This window comes from Azolla caroliniana, unplaced genomic scaffold, assembly GCF_043228905.1.
Source record: "Azolla caroliniana isolate FFs.n. ecotype wild unplaced genomic scaffold, voAzoCaro1.0.p SCAF_7, whole genome shotgun sequence".
Taxonomy (NCBI): domain Eukaryota; kingdom Viridiplantae; phylum Streptophyta; class Polypodiopsida; order Salviniales; family Salviniaceae; genus Azolla; species Azolla caroliniana.
In genome coordinates, this window is record NW_028230442.1 from 13,970,415 (window position 1) to 13,987,506 (window position 17,092).

General features: G+C 36.2%; 2 protein-coding genes across 4 annotated transcripts; both read left to right on the forward strand.

Moving 5' to 3' along the window:
- The first annotated feature begins 711 nt into the window (after positions 1–711).
- Positions 712–7,040, forward strand: LOC147862014 (nucleobase-ascorbate transporter 2-like). Its single transcript, XM_087321935.1, has 14 exons — positions 712–879; positions 2,653–2,750; positions 2,851–3,027; positions 3,123–3,223; positions 3,332–3,407; positions 3,964–4,023; positions 4,236–4,420; positions 4,666–4,762; positions 5,117–5,203; positions 5,554–5,612; positions 5,752–5,843; positions 6,009–6,086; positions 6,196–6,356; positions 6,716–7,040. Exons 1-14 carry the CDS (start codon positions 786–788, stop codon positions 6,926–6,928), a joined length of 1,578 nt encoding a protein of 525 aa, XP_087178061.1. The 5' UTR covers positions 712–785; the 3' UTR covers positions 6,929–7,040.
- A 1,809-nt stretch (positions 7,041–8,849) lies between these two features.
- Positions 8,850–14,242, forward strand: LOC147862015 (putative glucose-6-phosphate 1-epimerase). 3 transcript variants are annotated; one of them, XM_087322291.1, is made up of 10 exons: positions 8,854–8,994; positions 9,975–10,054; positions 11,133–11,233; positions 11,794–11,874; positions 12,242–12,298; positions 12,535–12,698; positions 12,977–13,108; positions 13,368–13,473; positions 13,567–13,666; positions 13,756–14,242. In XM_087322291.1, exons 1-10 carry the CDS (start codon positions 8,984–8,986, stop codon positions 13,965–13,967), a joined length of 1,044 nt encoding a protein of 347 aa, XP_087178417.1. In that variant the 5' UTR covers positions 8,854–8,983; the 3' UTR covers positions 13,968–14,242. The 3 variants fall into 3 exon arrangements, with proteins under 3 accessions (XP_087178420.1, XP_087178417.1, XP_087178418.1); XM_087322292.1 differs by having other exon boundaries at positions 8,855–8,994; positions 13,371–13,473; XM_087322294.1 differs by lacking the exon at positions 13,756–14,242 and having other exon boundaries at positions 8,850–8,994; positions 13,371–13,399.
- The last annotated feature ends 2,850 nt before the right edge of the window (positions 14,243–17,092 follow it).

Sequence of the window (17,092 nt, forward strand, 5' to 3'; positions counted from 1 at the left end):
TGTTTTCTGCATATTCTCGAATATACGTTTAATGAGTTTTTGAATGTTTGATTATAATTTATAATGACATATTTTGATTCAATCTCTATAGTTCATACTCATTTTTTTGTAAAGTTCTAAAGTGAGGATGATAGAGATGTCTTGATTCTTAAGAAGCATCCCAAAAGTATGCATGTGAGACAATGCAAATATTGCAACCATACTTATGTTGGTGGTTCACAATGGATTAGAGTCCACTTATTGGGATTGAGAGTGAATCAATATATAATATAAGACCATAGTCAATCCAATCCAACTTTGAGATGATTTACCATACACGTTTGATTGAATCGTTCTCGAATGCGAATGCATGTATGATACGTATGGTTCATTCTATGGATCATGGAGTCATGGAGACCACACTTGGCTCGGCTTGGCTTGACTTGACTTGGACCAAAAGTCATGGAGCTTTGGAAGTACATATGTAGATGGTCGGAGGAGGCAAATGGATGCACAGAGAGAGAGAGAGAGAGCCTCTCCCCTGCCTCCTCCTCCTCATGGGTCTTACGAGTCTCACGCGCACGTGCTAAACCATATTCTCTCTCTCTCTCTCTCTCTCTCTCTCTCTCTCTCTCTAAATCCTGAGGTAGACATTTCTCCTGCTCCGCCCCTTCTCCTTCTCCTTCTCCTCCTCTTCCATTTCTTCCTTTCTCCACTGTCTTTCTTCTTCTGTGCATACTACTACTACTACTACTACTACTACTACTACTACTATTCTCTCTCTCTTCTGTTTCTCCTCTGCTTCCATGGCAGCTGCCCCTAAACCTGAAGATAAATCTCATCCCCCTAAGGATCAGCTCGATGGATTCGAATATTGCATCGACTCTAACCCCTCCTGGCGTAAATAATCTATCGCTCTCTTCTTCTTCTTCTTCTTCTCTCTCTCTGTCTAATCATTCTCTGTTTGTAATGTATGTGATGCATTTCAGGCTTGTTTCTGTTCAAATCAACTTCTTTTCCATGAATTTAATCTCTTATTTCTCTCCGTTCCCCCCCCCCCCCCTTCAAGATGGTTTCTATAGAATGGAATTGATCCTTCCCTCCCTCTCACTGCTTCTTCTTCTTCTTCTTCTTCTTCTTCTTCTCAATGGATTTTAATTCGTCTCTGTTTTTGCCCAAATGGCTTCTTTCTCACAATGGCTGTCATTGATTTCTCTCGATTTCCTTGCAATGGATTTGATTCTGTCTATTTCTCTCCATTGCTGCCCAAATGACTTATTTACAATGGGTTCCATGTGTTCATCTCTGTCTACTTTCAAATGGTACCTTTTTTACAATGGATTGGATTAATTTCTCTTTGCGTTCTGTTGTTTCAATGGATTTCTTTATGTCCAGTCCTTAAGATTGTTTAACTCTCAGTCTACTCATCTTCAATTCAACTCAAACTGCTACAGGATTTGATCTTTAGCTCTTGATTGGGATACCAGAGCAGGATCTAATCCAAGCAGAATGATAGAACAACGCATAATTGTTGCATTTGCATATCCATAACATAGTAGATCTTTCGGTGCTAGAACTCGACCGCCTATTCAAAGAGAATGATATATGTCTTAATCCTTCACCACCTCCTTATGTGATATATCTGTTGTTTTATAGGTGTGCATTAATATGATAGATCTTAAAGCGTGGATCCACCATTACCTTTGTTAATGTTTTACAAATTTCCATGAGATGTTTTGATATAAATAAACAGCTTAACATTCACTTCTAGAGGTGGAAGGTACCTTCCAGTCAGATCTTACAAGGCAGGATAAGCTCAGCTGACGTAAAATTGAGGGTTTCCTGTTAGTGCTGACCCTCACCTCTAAGGTTTCCGATTTCCAATTTGGTCAAGCAAATTAATCTGCAACAGATGGATGTTTGCATGTGGAGTATATAGGGTCTAGAACATAGGATTTGTTATGTTTAGGACTGATCTTTGTGGAGTGAGTGAACTTCTTGAGTTGAGTACATATCATCAACATGCTGAAGATGGAGTTGTTCTTTGCATCGTTAAAAATGAGACCATTTTAGGAATGGGAGTAGGAAGCAAAACGGTTGTGAGTAGACCCAAATGGGAATGATGAGAGGTAGCTCAAACAAGGCAATGAGAATTGGGAAAATTGGTTGATAAATGATAAAATAGTGGTTGTTCACTTCATGTTCCGTTGATATTGAATAGGGCACCCTAATAATATGTCCCATTCATATACACAATTAAAAGTGAATTGATGAGGATCTAGGAAAATTTGGTCAATACTGTGTATCATATCATATGAATGCCTTGACTCCTGTCGTTCATTGTTTACTTCTGACAGCTTCTTTTTGTCACAACTCCGGTCTACAGCGCTACATAACTAGCGCAGGTCTTACTTGACTGGGAAGTTCAGGCTGACCTCTGACTCCAATTATTATGACTAATAGCATACAAATAGTCACACGGATAAGCTTAAAAAACCTTGTGTTAGTCTAGTATTTGCACAGTGGCATGCCGTAAAGATCTAATGGTTTGAAGACGAGTCACATTAGCACTTATGGTTAATCTGACGATCTTCATTTACCTAAATAGATATGTATTATGAAATCATTTGCTTATTTTCAATTTTCTATTATCCTAACTCGAATGTTCTGCAGCGGAGGCATTGATTCTGGGTTTTCAACACTACATCGTTATGCTTGGAACCACAGTCATGATACCTTCTTTTTTGGTTCCTAGGATGGGGGGGAACAATGTGTGTACATATTATCTATCACAGTCAATTTTCTTACCGAAGAACCCCATTTTCTTTTCATTTGTGCTTAACTGAAATTCGAATTCTGACTTGTTTTCAGGATGATAAGGCACAAGTTATTCAAACTCTATTACTCTCATCGGGCATTAACACTTTGCTACAAACCTTGTTTGGTACCCGATTACCAGCTGTTATGGGTGGCTCATATACTTTTCTCATACCAATACTGACAATAATAAACTCTGCATCATTTCAAAGTATTGACAGCGATCAAAAGGTTTGTGTTTGAATGGTGCTTGTGGCGTATCTCAAGATTATGCATTCTCTTTCTCCAGAATCCGATGCATTTGATGGGATTGTTCGATCTCACAGAGATTTTTGAGCACAATGCAAGCTATACAAGGTGCGCTGATAACATCCTCAAGTGTGCAGATTATACTTGGATTTAGTGGATTGTGGGGCATTGCAACAAGGTGATAATCTTTTTTTTCTTTTTTTTCTTTCAGTTGATTGCTTCATCATCATTATTGGATATTTATGCACCTTCCATTCTTTTTAACGTTCAATACCTTTGGTTTCAGATTTATGAGCCCACTAGGCTCTGCACCAGCGATCGCTTTAGTAGGCCTTGGATTATACGAATTAGGGTTTCCTGGAGTAAGAAATACATTATTTTTGCCTTTCCAATATTTTAGTATGCAGCATAACTTGTATGTACCTCCTTGTCCTTCCATACGCATACCTAACATGATCTAAGTAGATCTCAATACTTTTTTATATTGTATGTTGCATTGTTGCGTTTTTACGGTATGTCTTCATAATATGTATGTATGAGATCATTCAATCTGGCATGAATAGAATGACTTTCCTGTTTCTTCGACTCAAGATGTATATATATTCTTCGATTCTCGTTAATTATTTATGTGGAAACCAATCTTTGAAGTGCATCTCAAGTTATTACTTCCCGTGAAAGCCAAGGATTTTGAACCGAAGTTCTTGCTACACATTTAAATTTTGTATTCATGTCAAATATTCATGATATCCACTAAATTCAGTTTGTTGAAGTTAATGGAGTCTCTTTATGATCACATTTGCTGCATTAATATTAATTGATGAAGTCACAACTTTCATACTCATTCATTTGCATGCAGAAGTCGCATGTTTCATTTGAGAAGAACTCTTTTGGTTGCCAAATAAATTTTGTTTTTTTCAGGTTGCAAAGTGTGTTGAAATTGGCCTGTTGGAGTTCCTCTTGCTTATTGCGATTGCCTTGGTAATCAACCAAAATTTCCCGAATCATATATATCTCATTTCTATTTTATACATTAGGGTTTGTGTCATGCTCTAATAGAATCGCACATGTATTGGCAAACAAATCTCAATGCTCATGCTTATATTTCTCTCTTTCGAATGGTGTGTTATAATTAGTATCTGAGATCTCGATATTTGTGCTTATGTATATTTGAATTGTGTATCATGTATTAGTATCTGAGGCAAGTTGGATCAAAGAAGTTGTTGATATTCGAGCGTATGCCTATATTACTTTCGGTGCCAATCATCTGGGCATTTGCACATATATTAACGGTGGGCGGGGCTTACAATAATGTTCCTACCAAGACAAAAATTCATTGCCGTACAGATGAATCCAATTTAATATCTTCCACACCCTGGTGAGTAAAAGATTTTGTTTTGCATCATGTCTATGAAATTCAGTGAATTTATCTCATTCATCTGACACTCTTCAAAAAATTAAAGCCCTTTTGTCCCAATTAACTCTAAAATTATTTATCTATAACTTCAATACAGGCACTTCCTTTCAGTTTCATTTTTCATGAACTTTAGTGTGGGTAGGAGGATCAAGGTATGGTTTGGCCTTTTCAAATTTCTAAAGTCCAAAGTTCTATCATTTTTCCAGGATAAGGGTACCTTATCCTCTGCAATGGGGAGCTCCTTCTTTTGATGCTGGCCACACGTTCGCGATGATGGCGGCTGTTCTCGCTGCTCTTATCGAGGTATATTTGCAATATGTGTGTCACCCATGTAGATCATATAACGTCGATTTTTTTCTTTGCAGTGACAATAATGTTGTTATAATGTGCAGTTGTTTACTCAGTACCAATGTGGTTATTATGTGTTTTTTGACAGTTTGTAATGATATCACTGTGTAGCTCTTATTATGTGCATTTTTTAAACTATTTAACTCTATATTAATGTAGCATTATGTGTTTTCTTGAACCCTTGGAAATCTATATTTTTTGTAAATATAGTGTGGTGTTAACCTTTTTAAACCCAATAATGCAGTTACTATGTGTGTTTTTGAAATTTTAAAAACAATGATGTAGTTTACTGGTGGTTATATCTTGCAGTCCACTGCAGCTTTTTTGGCGGTTTCCCGTCTTTCTAGTGCTACAATACCACCCCAATATGTGTTGAGCAGAGGTTCTGGGTGGCAGGTAATTTAGACTATGGAAAAACAACAAAACTCTACATTTTTAGGGATATCTACCAGAATACTTGCTGTCATCAGACGAACTTTTACTTAATTACTTACCAAACTTAATACACAATAATTATACACAAGACACCACGATGGCAATAATAATCCCTCTATTATTCTCAAGTTGGATCTATGAATATATTGCTTTGCACATGTGTATGTACTTTCCAAAATGAGATTCCCATGAGCATGCTAATATGCTACACCTTTTGCAATCTTAACCTCGTGCATTGGTTTTGTAAAATATTTTCTAGCATATTTGTAATGGTATATAAGCTGTGTTTTTTTGTCTTCTTATATTCCCAGGGTGTTGCCATATTACTGAATGGTGCATTCGGCACGTCTACTGGTGCTACTGTTTCAGTGTATGAATTCTGCTAAAAAAAGCATGTACTTTCTATGAGCCAAGATGATTTCCTACTCAATATGCATGTTCGACTAAATTTGACTGCAATATCAAAAAAATCATATTGTATTATAACTTGGTTTTGCAAAATCACGCAGTGAGAATGCTGGTCTTCTTGGCGTGACTCGTGTAGGGAGCAGAAGGGTTACACAAATTGCAGCAGGATATATGATCTTCTTTTCCGTATTGGGTGAGTTTCTGTGAAATCAATGTAGTTTTTGTTTGAAGAGAAAAAACAAAGAAGGAAACTACGAAAAAAAATATCCAGAATAGAAAGCAACTAAAGAGATAATGTCAAGGAATGTTCTTTGATGTTAGCTAGGTATATCTCAAAATTTGTTTTTGTGTTTCTCAGGAAAATTTGGTGCTTTTTTTGCATCCATTCCATTCCCTATATTTTCAGCCATCTATTGTGTATTATATGGGATTGTTGGTAACTGAATCTTGCTCTATCTTTATCGAAATCATGGCTCCGATTTTAACGAAAAACCTAACTAAACAAAGGTTTTGCAATGCCTTATCTTTTGTGTTTCATGTTGCAGCTGCCACTGGTGTTTCATTCCTTCAGTTTGTTAATGTGAATTCGATTAGGTCCATGTTCATATTTGGTATTGCTCTCTTCATGGGTATTTCGGTGCCGCAATATTTCTCAGAGTATACAGCTAATGCTGGCCATGGCCCTGCTGATACCAATGCCAGATGGGTATATCTTTATCTTTTACGTACCTTCACATATAGCATAGTGCATTCTTTTGTATTCAAATAGGAACAAAATATTCAGATGTATGCATAGAAGTTATACATAAAAGCTTTAAGGTAGTTCATATATATCACTCGATGACTTTCAAATTGTATATAAGTTTAATATTTTAGCTGGATAGTATTCAATAATTTCAGTGGTGTATATACACACACACATACACATAAATATACGCACAAAGGTTAGATGTTTGCTTGATATGGTTACGTTCATTGAACTCAAATTTAAGTTCAATAATTATTCATTGTATTTGGCTTACATATCCATATTGATTCCTGGGTCTGGATTGAATTGGTTGGCAGTTCAATGATATAATTGATACTCTCTTCTCGTCATCTGTGACGGTGGCATTTATCGTGGCGATTGTATTGGATAACTCATATCACGTGAAGGAGTCGAAGAAGGATAGGGGCATGCCATGGTGGGACAACTTTCGGTCATTTAAAAAGGATAGTCGGAGTGAAGAGTTTTACTCGCTCCCCTTCCAACTTCAAAGATTCTTCCCGACAAATTGATGTATTCTCGTATCGATACAACATTATCGAGTATCTGAACCCACGATATCCTTCTTTCTCGCCCTTTTGCCATTGACTTTCTTGTAACAATCTGATTTTGTTTCTTCTTTTCGATTGAACTGTCATATATATATTCATATTTATATACACATGTTGAGTTCTAATGGAATAAGTTCTATTAACCAAATCAGTTGCATGTATTTAATATTAAACCCATTTCCTTCTAGTTTTGTTTAAACTAGTAGCGATCTTGGAGTCAATGAATTTTTTTGAGAGCCCCCAAGGTGGGTCCCCACCCTAGACTTCTACACAAAAATGTCAGATTATATCTAGTAGAAAAGCTTGGAAATAATTGTGCTCCTAACTACACTAGGTGATGGTAGTGAATACCACATTTGGACAAACTGGCAATGATTCAAAAAATGATGATTGCTCTCAATAAGGAATTGGAAAAGTTCAAACATATTTTGTGAAGAACGTAAAGAACCATATGTATGGAGAGCTTATTATGATCAATCATGTATGTGGAGATATATGTATCCAAAAGGCTTGCTTTTGTAGCCTATGTCAATGCAATGATTGTTAGGAAACTATCTTGGTACATTACTTCACTATTTGTTTGAAACGTTGTGTGCTAGGATGAATAGAGAAGCCTTATAAATTTGGTCATTTATTTGAAAAGAGTGTAATAATGCATTGTCCCTCAACATTGTATTCGATGTAATACTCAATTGTTACCACGATGGATCCCATAGGATAGGTCACAAATAGATTGTCATGAAGAATTATATGTCTACAATTTTTGTTTTGATCATAAGGGAAATCAAATTTCTATAATTGTTAATGTGCGGACCAAGTCACTATCCCCATATTTGTTTAGATCAATTTGCTTGATTGGGCCCTCCATGTCAAATTTGGGTGCCTTATTCTTGTTTGTTTAAGAGTCATGTCAATCTCTTTTCTTTTCATTTCATTGTCAAAACCTCCAAAATTCTCTTTCTCACGTCAAACTTTTCTCGTTTTTGACCATATGAGCTTACTTGCCCATATATTTTCCATCATTGAAATAGAATGCCCCATTGCCGTATCGATCTCTTATCTCATCACTCCTTTTGTTAGGAAAGATGCACTGATCACAAAAATGTTGATGAGTGTAACTAAAGTTAACCACAAACACTAATTATAGTAATTGGTCTTAATTTACTATGATGCAATCCTAATTAGCATTGTGGTTATTGTGCATCCATCCTCATGAATGGTCGATTTTGGGGACGAATGATTTTGCAAAATATTAAATATACGATTCTAAGTAAGTGGGCTTATATCTACTTTTTGACTATGAGGCACAATGTGATAAAAATTTCAAATAGTAAAGGTGGGATTGATTCATATCTTCGTACGGGGGTAATATTTTATAGTTTACCTAAAAAGTTAATAGGCAACGCACATGGGTTTCCAGCAATTTGTGAACATCAAATGTTCAACACAAAATGGAGGACGCGTGATAGACACATTCAATCTACTTGTCAAATTGAAGTTTGAGTTGTATTGTTACCAACTTAACGCCTATCATACTCTATTTTGCGAGACACACAAACCGCACATTGGAAAATATAGAGGCATTCAATATAATATGGTATAACATTCCTACCCACTCACAAAGGGGGGGGGGGGGCATGAAGAAAAGGGCAAACTTTTACATCAAGAAAGATCTATATTTCTTGTTTCCTTGTTTTCTTCTAGGAATAGTAATATACCTACTCGTATGTCGAAGCAAGGATATTCACCTCCACATGTGAAATGCAAAATCCAAATCCCTTGGGATTTGGAGGCAAGAATATCCATCTTATGCAAAGAGAAGGTGAACCAATAACACATTGTTGAAAGAGAGGATACAAAGCAAACCCACTGGGAGAACACGCACACACGCACACACACAAAAAGAGACACAAAAGTGTGACCTTGAAGAATAGCCTTGCATGGATACCATGGGGATCATAAATAATGGACGATTCTTAAAGGTGGCAACATGCAAATCACACGATAGGAAAACAGATGGATAGAAGGTATGTGTCAGAGAAAAAAATAAATCATCATCATCATAATAGGGGTAACGATTTCTTGCAATGTCATAGTCATACATGTTAATAGCTTTTTTGGTGGTAAAAATTATGGAATCATCATCCCATGTGATCAACTCGTTCGGCAACAAATGTTGGTAGTTTTAGGTAATGTGAAAACTATGTTATTATGTCCACACCACAACATTTGGGTGAATCTACTAAAATCCCCTACGATGACATATATGGTTTAGCACGTATCTATAGCTCTCTATGACCTATGGTTCCCAAATTAGGGCGTATATATAGCATGATTGTGGATTCGGTACCATATTAAAGAATAAATTGTGAATGTTTTCTTTTACGACGCATCTCTACTTGGATCGTTCAATAGATCGGATCATCGGTTCTTTGAAACTTGTGGATCGAGAACCGGACATGGATGTCGTTAAATGTTGCACCGAATCGGCCGCACATAAGGCAATGCTTCTCCACTCTTGCATGAGTTGCCGTCAGAGTTTGGAGGTTCCCGATAAAAAAATAGACAAATGACAGGGAGAGGGCTCCGACGTGATTCAAAACCAGGACCGAATCATCATCATCATTACATATACATTATGTATATATGGATCATGTTGATGTATGTATTTATGTATGTATGTATGTATGTATGTATGTATGTATGTATGTACGTATGTATGTATGTATGTATGTATGTATGGTTTCTATCCTAATTAATCCATCCATCAATTGGTAGACTATAGTCATAAGGAAATTAACAGGGGACAAAAAAAGAAATAACAACAAATGTAGAAAACAGAGGAAAGAGATGATGAAGAAGACACAGAAAGAAGAAGCAAAAGCTGATGAAACGAAGAAGAATGAAATGAAGAAACAGAATGTGAGAGAGAGAGAGAGAGAGAGAGGAAATGGTGTATTATTGGAGTATGTATGTAATTGATTGATGGTTATGGAGCCACTCGCAGCATTTCGAAGGTCCTGCTCAATGCCATCGTCAGAGGCGGAGCGAAGCTCTTGAACTGTCTCTCTCTATGTGGAGGAGAAGGTAGAGAGCTCCAAAATCTCTTTCTCTCTCCCTCCTTCATCGCATTTTGAGAATTTCGTCGCGTCACTTTGCTCTTTCTTTTAATTTCTGCTCGTCAATGCTGATTTATTTCTCAGAAACTCTTTTTTCATAAGAGAGTTTGTTGATGGGAATCACTACTCATTACAAGGAATTCTCATGCTTCTAAATGAAGATCTTTTCAATATAGGGGAGTTGTGGTTTTGCAAGCATCTGCTTTTGTCTGGTGATCCTAGCATCTGTAATGCAAAAAATCTGCATCATCGCCAATGCATTTTCGTCATGAATGATGATTTATTTTAGACATTCTCTTTGTATTATCTGCTTATTCTGATTATTCTAGAGATAGAGTAACTGTAAAACTATGTAGTCATTCTGTCATACACATCCAATGTGCACTAATTCAGGTTTATTTCTGGTATTTTCGGATGTATATCATCGTGAAATATGATAGACCTATGGTAAAAACAAAGTCTTGCCATTAAGTTTAAGTATAAAAACCTCCCAAACGTTAAGATTCAATAGACAATGATTAATGACAAGAAAATTCATGAATGTAGATAATAACTTTTCCAAGATCCTAATAGAATCATTCAAAATTATAAATACTAGAATTCCTCTTAACTTTGGGTGCAGATTTTTTAATCAACATGTGATGAATGATCAGAATAACAACATTGTCGTAATACCAATGGCCTTTGCTGAACATTCCCCAGGATATCTGCTGTTTGTCTGATTGTGCATCGAATGTATAAACACAAGATGTATCATTTATGACATTTCTTTTATTTTCATATTGTAGATATTTTGCATGAAGTTGATAGTATCCTTTGAAGGCATTTTTTCTTGCTTTTTGTATGAGATGCAATACTTAAGTATATTTCCTCGCTTATCATGCTTCAAATATTTTCCATGTAGTTGTGGGTATCTTTGAATTTTGAAAAATTGATTCGCATCTGCATAATTGTACATGAAAACTAAGTTGTGAAATCTTGAATTTAGAAATCTTTTGAATTATCATGGTTCATCTTGCTGTAATGTATTAGAAATCCTGTTGCAGGCTTTATACAAAGCTTTCCAAAGCATGAACTTGACCTGGTGAAAGATCCATCTGGTTTGGATGCTCTTATTTTAAGGAATCCAGAAGGTGCTTCAGCAGTAGTAAGTCATCCATGCAATTTGTTGTTATTGTATATGTTCGAAATTGGTTTTTCTGACGTAGTTGATTTGGTATGTGATGCATTCCCCTTTTTCATATGACAAAGCACTTTTGCATACAAGTTCCATTGCTATGATCTATCCCTTGGATGATTCAAATTTTTTTTCAGTGTACTTACTGATTTCTTTATCGAGTTTCCTTCTCAGTGATGCAAGTTATCTTTTGTACTCTCAATTTCCGGCCACCCACATTGGATATATTTGGCACTAGCCTACCATAGTCGAATGTAAAAATCTAGTAATTAGAAGAAAATGCATAGAGCTCTATGCATATGTTAATAAACGAGGAAAAGTTCTAAAGCAGCAAGTTTAATGGTCTTACTTGGGTAATATCCAGAAAAAATACAGTAAAAACATTATTGTGGAATTTCCCTCGCATACACAGTTTGTATAGGCAAAGTACATGGTCTTTAGTTATTTTCACTTTAACAGTAAGCAACAAGAGGTAGTAGATCTAATCATAATCAATGTAGTAGATGTAATCATGATCAACATTCCTGTAGGTATATCTATATGGTGGACAAGTTATGAGCTGGAAGAACACCCATGGAGAGGAGCTATTATTTTTTAGCACTGGTAGTGAGGTATTGTCTAGCTTTTTTTCTGAACCTCTGGCTTAAGTGTAACGTGATGGCTCAGTTGTAACCTTTGATCCTTTCCTGAATGCTAACACATCAGACATGGGGGTAAATAGCATATAATTTTAGAGTTACATTTTTTTATTTAACAGCCTTCGCCTTCTCTTGGCTGTCTGCTATATAACGATTCAATTATAATCTTATACCCCTCCTTATGCTTGAATGCCAACTGCTGTTTCAATACTATACATTAAACAGAGTGTCATTAAGCTACTCGACGGCAATTTTGTCTAGTTTAACATATCCACTGTTTCTAAGGTGCAATTAACATTTTGAGGTTTTTGGATGTAACTTGTTGATGCTGTCTTTACAGGAGTCTTTTGACATACCAAAGGTTGTCAGAGGAGGGATACAGATGTGCTTTCCTCAGGTTATTTATGTGAAATTTTTGTCATTATTGATTGATGATTAAAGCTATAGCTTTTCACCACAATTGGAAGAGACTATGGTAGATTTGTGTATGTCTTTCAGCAAGCCACCTTCCTAGGAATAAAACACAAATAAGATGTATACTTGGCCATGGGTCAAATTTGGCCTTCTCATGTGGAGATATGATAGTTGATTTACAGATGTACACCACAAGTAGTAACCATTACATTCTTTCAGTTGGGTGATTTAGGCTCTTTGGAACACCATGGTCTAGCAAGGTGTCATTATTGGGGTATTGATCCTAATCCACCACCACCACCTGACAATGGTATTAAGTCCTTTGTTGATCTCATTTTGATCTCTTCAGACAAGGATACGAATATGGAAGCATGGCCACATATGTAAGTATGGTCATAATATGTATGCATGCATATGGGTAAAACACCGAAGTGACTGTTCCTTTTTTGAATGTTTTCCAAAATCGCTATAGTAAATTTAGTGCTGGGGAGGGATACTTGGGTAATGTTTTGGAACATAGTGTATACTGGTTCTGGTAAATAGCCAACAAGTTGGTGCATTTTGGTGTCTATAATATATATATATATATATATATATTCATTCATTCCATTAAAACTTATTTCGTCATGTTGTCCTGACTGTTTCTTGTTCTGTTGATCAGCTTTGAGCTTAGACTCCGTGTGACTTTAGGAGCTACTAGTCTTATGCTCGTCTCCAGGATCAGGAACACTGATAGCCGGCCTATGCCCTTCACTTTTGCTCTGCAAACATATCTGTATGTTTCAGACATCAGGTAATTTGATTCTTGCTATAAATTCCTAGATAATAAGTATCCTTGATGTTTTCAAAATCTCCCTCAAGAAAGAGAGATGCAATTTGTATGAAGTTATGCAATTAAAAATTAATAAACTAATCATTTTATTAAATTCCGATATAATAATTCTATTAGTTTAATCAAATTCCTGATAAAATCTCTAATCTTCCATTTTCACTGCATCAGAGGCATTTTTTGCATTTTTCACTAAATACTAAATACACCCTGTTTTGTCCAATAGTGATGTCCGAATTGAAGGGCTTGAAACAAGTGAGTATTTCAATAACTTGCAAAAAAAGCAACGTTTCATTGAGCATGGAGATGCAGTGACCTTTGATTCAGAGGTTTTTATCTATAAGAGAAAAGTTGGCTGCTTCATTATTGTCGCTTCTCAAAATTGTAAATTTTAAGAGTTTGGTGGAATCTTCCATTTTCAGATTGATAGAATTTATCTTGGCACGCCAGCGAATGTTGTTGTCATAGACCACGAAAAAAAAAGAACATTCGTGATAAGGAAAAATGGGCTTCCAGATGCAGGTAAAAATGTTTATGAGGCCGTCTTTGTTTGGGATGATATTTACATGAATCTACTGATCATTTGTTTCACACTTTCATTAATCTTGTAGTATTGTGGAATCCATGGCGTAAAAGATGTAGAAAGATAGCTGATCTTGGTGATGAAGACTATAAAAGGATGTTATGTATTGGTGCAGCAGTTAGTGAGAACCCCATCATTCTCCTGCCAGGTGAAGAATGGCAAGGTTTGCAAGAAATTGTAGAAGTTCCCTCTAGCTATTGCAGTGGGCAACTAGAATCTTGTAGTTCATTCGATGAATAAAAACAGACCAATCCATACGTAAATGGATAGTGAAAAAATTATCATTCACTCCATGTCCTGAATGACATGTTTTTGGCTTTCATGGATTCTTTGACCCCCTGGGATTTATTCACTTCATGAAATCCTGTGTATTGTATATAGTCCATATGATTGGGCAAAGTGTGATATATCCATGATGGAGAGTGATGCTAAAACCTAAAATACATTATCTGAGAATCATCTGGGCTATTTGGACCCATGAAAGTGTTTAAAAATCCTGATTTGCAAACTCCTCTGTAAACAAAAAAAAGATTTCCATCATTTATATTTTGTACAGCAAAGAGGGGTGTCTCTGGGGTTGTTCAGATGTTCCAAGTAGATATGAATTGTGATTGAGCAAAGATTTTCTGTCACCTTGCTGGAGATTTTCTATAGACATGAATCACAAGAAATTTCTCATGATTCATGTCCAAATGGATTTCCATCCGTTTCATGTCTTGCTGTACATGAAAGAAGGATTTCCAAAAGGGATCATAATGTCTATGACAATTTTATTCATTCGTCCACTTGATTTCCTGTAGTCCAAGAAAGATTGGAACCCTTGATCTCCCATTAATAATACTACAAGCTCTTAGCAATTAAGCAAAGCCTTTTTATAAATTTTTAAGTTAACTCATTCCTTTGCCCTACCATTGACTTCTATACATTTCTTGCTTAACTTGTTACCTCCTATGCGCTCCTTACATTATGACATCGTGTCCTATACATATCCTTCTTATATTCTGCTCTATCAGTCAACCTTTCATATATCTTTTTTCCTCTCATGAGCAGCCCACATCACGACATCATGCAATACATGATTTTCACACATTATAGAAAATATATCTATCTTTTTTAACATTATCATCGATACACAAAGGTAAATCTAACAATTCTGAATAATATCCCACACATTTCTTTAGAATTTCTGGAGGATCGAAACACATCATACCATCCTCCCCTAATGTTAACACATTATGTCGTGTATGTGATTAATGAAGGTCATGGAAAAATTCATGTGATTGACAATTATGATTCTCTACTTCTACTCTTAGCAATGCAGCCTATTGATAAATCTGAGCTTAAGATCATGCATAACAAAATTTAATATCTCTTAATATCCCATCAACATTTCATTTGTTGGCCAATAAGTGAACAATGACCTAGCTTTATCAATGAAATTAGCTAGGAGATTTAATTTCTTTCTGCTTGTAAAGGCATGATCCATTCTATAATATCTAGTTAACTTTTAAACATTTGTAACAAACACTTCCCATGCCTCATACCCATCAATCTGAATGTAATAGAAAAATACATCAATCAATTGACACATATAGGCATGGAAGACATAATGATCCAAAAGTGATGAATTGAAAATCACTGATGGTTTTCTTGAGAACTCATGAAAAGAGATAACTAAATGGTGCATGAATTCAAAAATTAAAGGGAAAGGATCTAATATAATTGATCCATAAGACATCAAAATATCCAAGATCTTTGGTGGAAACCCTTTGGTATGCATTATCTACATTCGATCCTAAAGTACTCTAATAAGCTAGACCATTAGCCTAGGGTAGTAGGGTGTGCTTTTCTTGTGAACCACGACGTAGTGATTTGTGAGCTCATGCACCAATTTGTTGATGAAGTGGCCACCCTGGTCGTTGCTCAGTTCGATAGGACAACCGAGTTGGCGCCATATATTTTTCGTATAGGAATTTTGCCATGGGCGCGACCGTGTTGTCTCTGAGCGCCTTCGCTTCTACCCATTTGGTACAATAATTGGTCGCGACAATGATGTATCAATTTCTTGTGCGTGCCACGGCTAGTTTGAATGCACCCACAAAATCAAGGCCCCACTTTTGAAAAGGCTCAGCTGGTAGAATTGATTGGTGAGGCATCCTCGCTTGTTCTGTTTGTTGCCCCATCCATTGGCATAAGTCGCATTGCCATCAAAATTTCACCGTGTCTCATTGTGTCATCGGCCACCATAGGCTGCCACTGCACTTGCGGGCTGTTGCCTCTCCGACATAGAGCCTGCCTATTATGTTGTGTTAATAATTAGAAGATTAACTAAGAGCTAATTAGTATCTAATTATGTGAGTATTTAATCACGTGTGTGATTACGTTACGAAAGATTATGTGATGTGTGTGTATGTGTGTGTGAGAGGAAGAGAGAGAGGAAGTTACACTTATCAATAGTAAACAGGGGATAATTAACGAGTGTAACACAAAGAACTCTTACTTATATTAAAAAAACATCATCAAGTTACAAAAATACCCACAATGAGATATATATACATCTCATCCGCAAGGGTGTGAGGAGAATATACGTACAAGGGTCTAAGTCCTTCATTAAGTCCTACATTAAATGAACTCGATAGTGGGGAATATAGAGATCTCCCACTTAAATACTAGGAGCAAATCCTTTATAGTCAACATTCAAAATAGATTCTATTTATGTAACTACTAAGTTACATGGTGGACTAAACGACTAAACTTAATTGAGCTTGATAGCTCAACATGCCGCAATGCGTCTCGCTTAGGATTGCGTCTTTTTCGAACTACCGGACAGTTCGTGTCACGAACAATACTAAGATAGAGAAGTACTGTCAGGAACAGTACTAAGACAGAGAAGTACTGTTAAGAACAGTACTAAGACAGAGAAGGAATTAGTACTAAAAGATGAGGATTAGTACTAAGGGAGGTATAGAACTCTCGAGAGAAGGAAAGAGTGAGTGAGAGAGAGAGAGAGAGAGAGAGAGAGAGAGAGAGAGAGAGAGAGAGAGAGAAAGAGAGAATGATGATAACAAAAGATATATATTATGTTAAGAGAATATACAATAGTAGCTAGGAGGCTTAAGATTAGCATTGAACCGATTTGGTTCGAAATAATGCCTTGTGCCTCCTTTTATAGTGTTCTTAGGAGTACTCCTGAAGTTTCTAGAGTGTTCTAGCGAAATCTGGAATATACATCAATTTTCTATAGTAAACCTTAAAATAAAATAATACTTTTCGTATTATAACATATAGTCTAATGGTCAAGAGTTCGACCCGTGTAACATAAGGTCATGGGTTCGAGTCTTGCTATTTCATGACACTATCCCCCC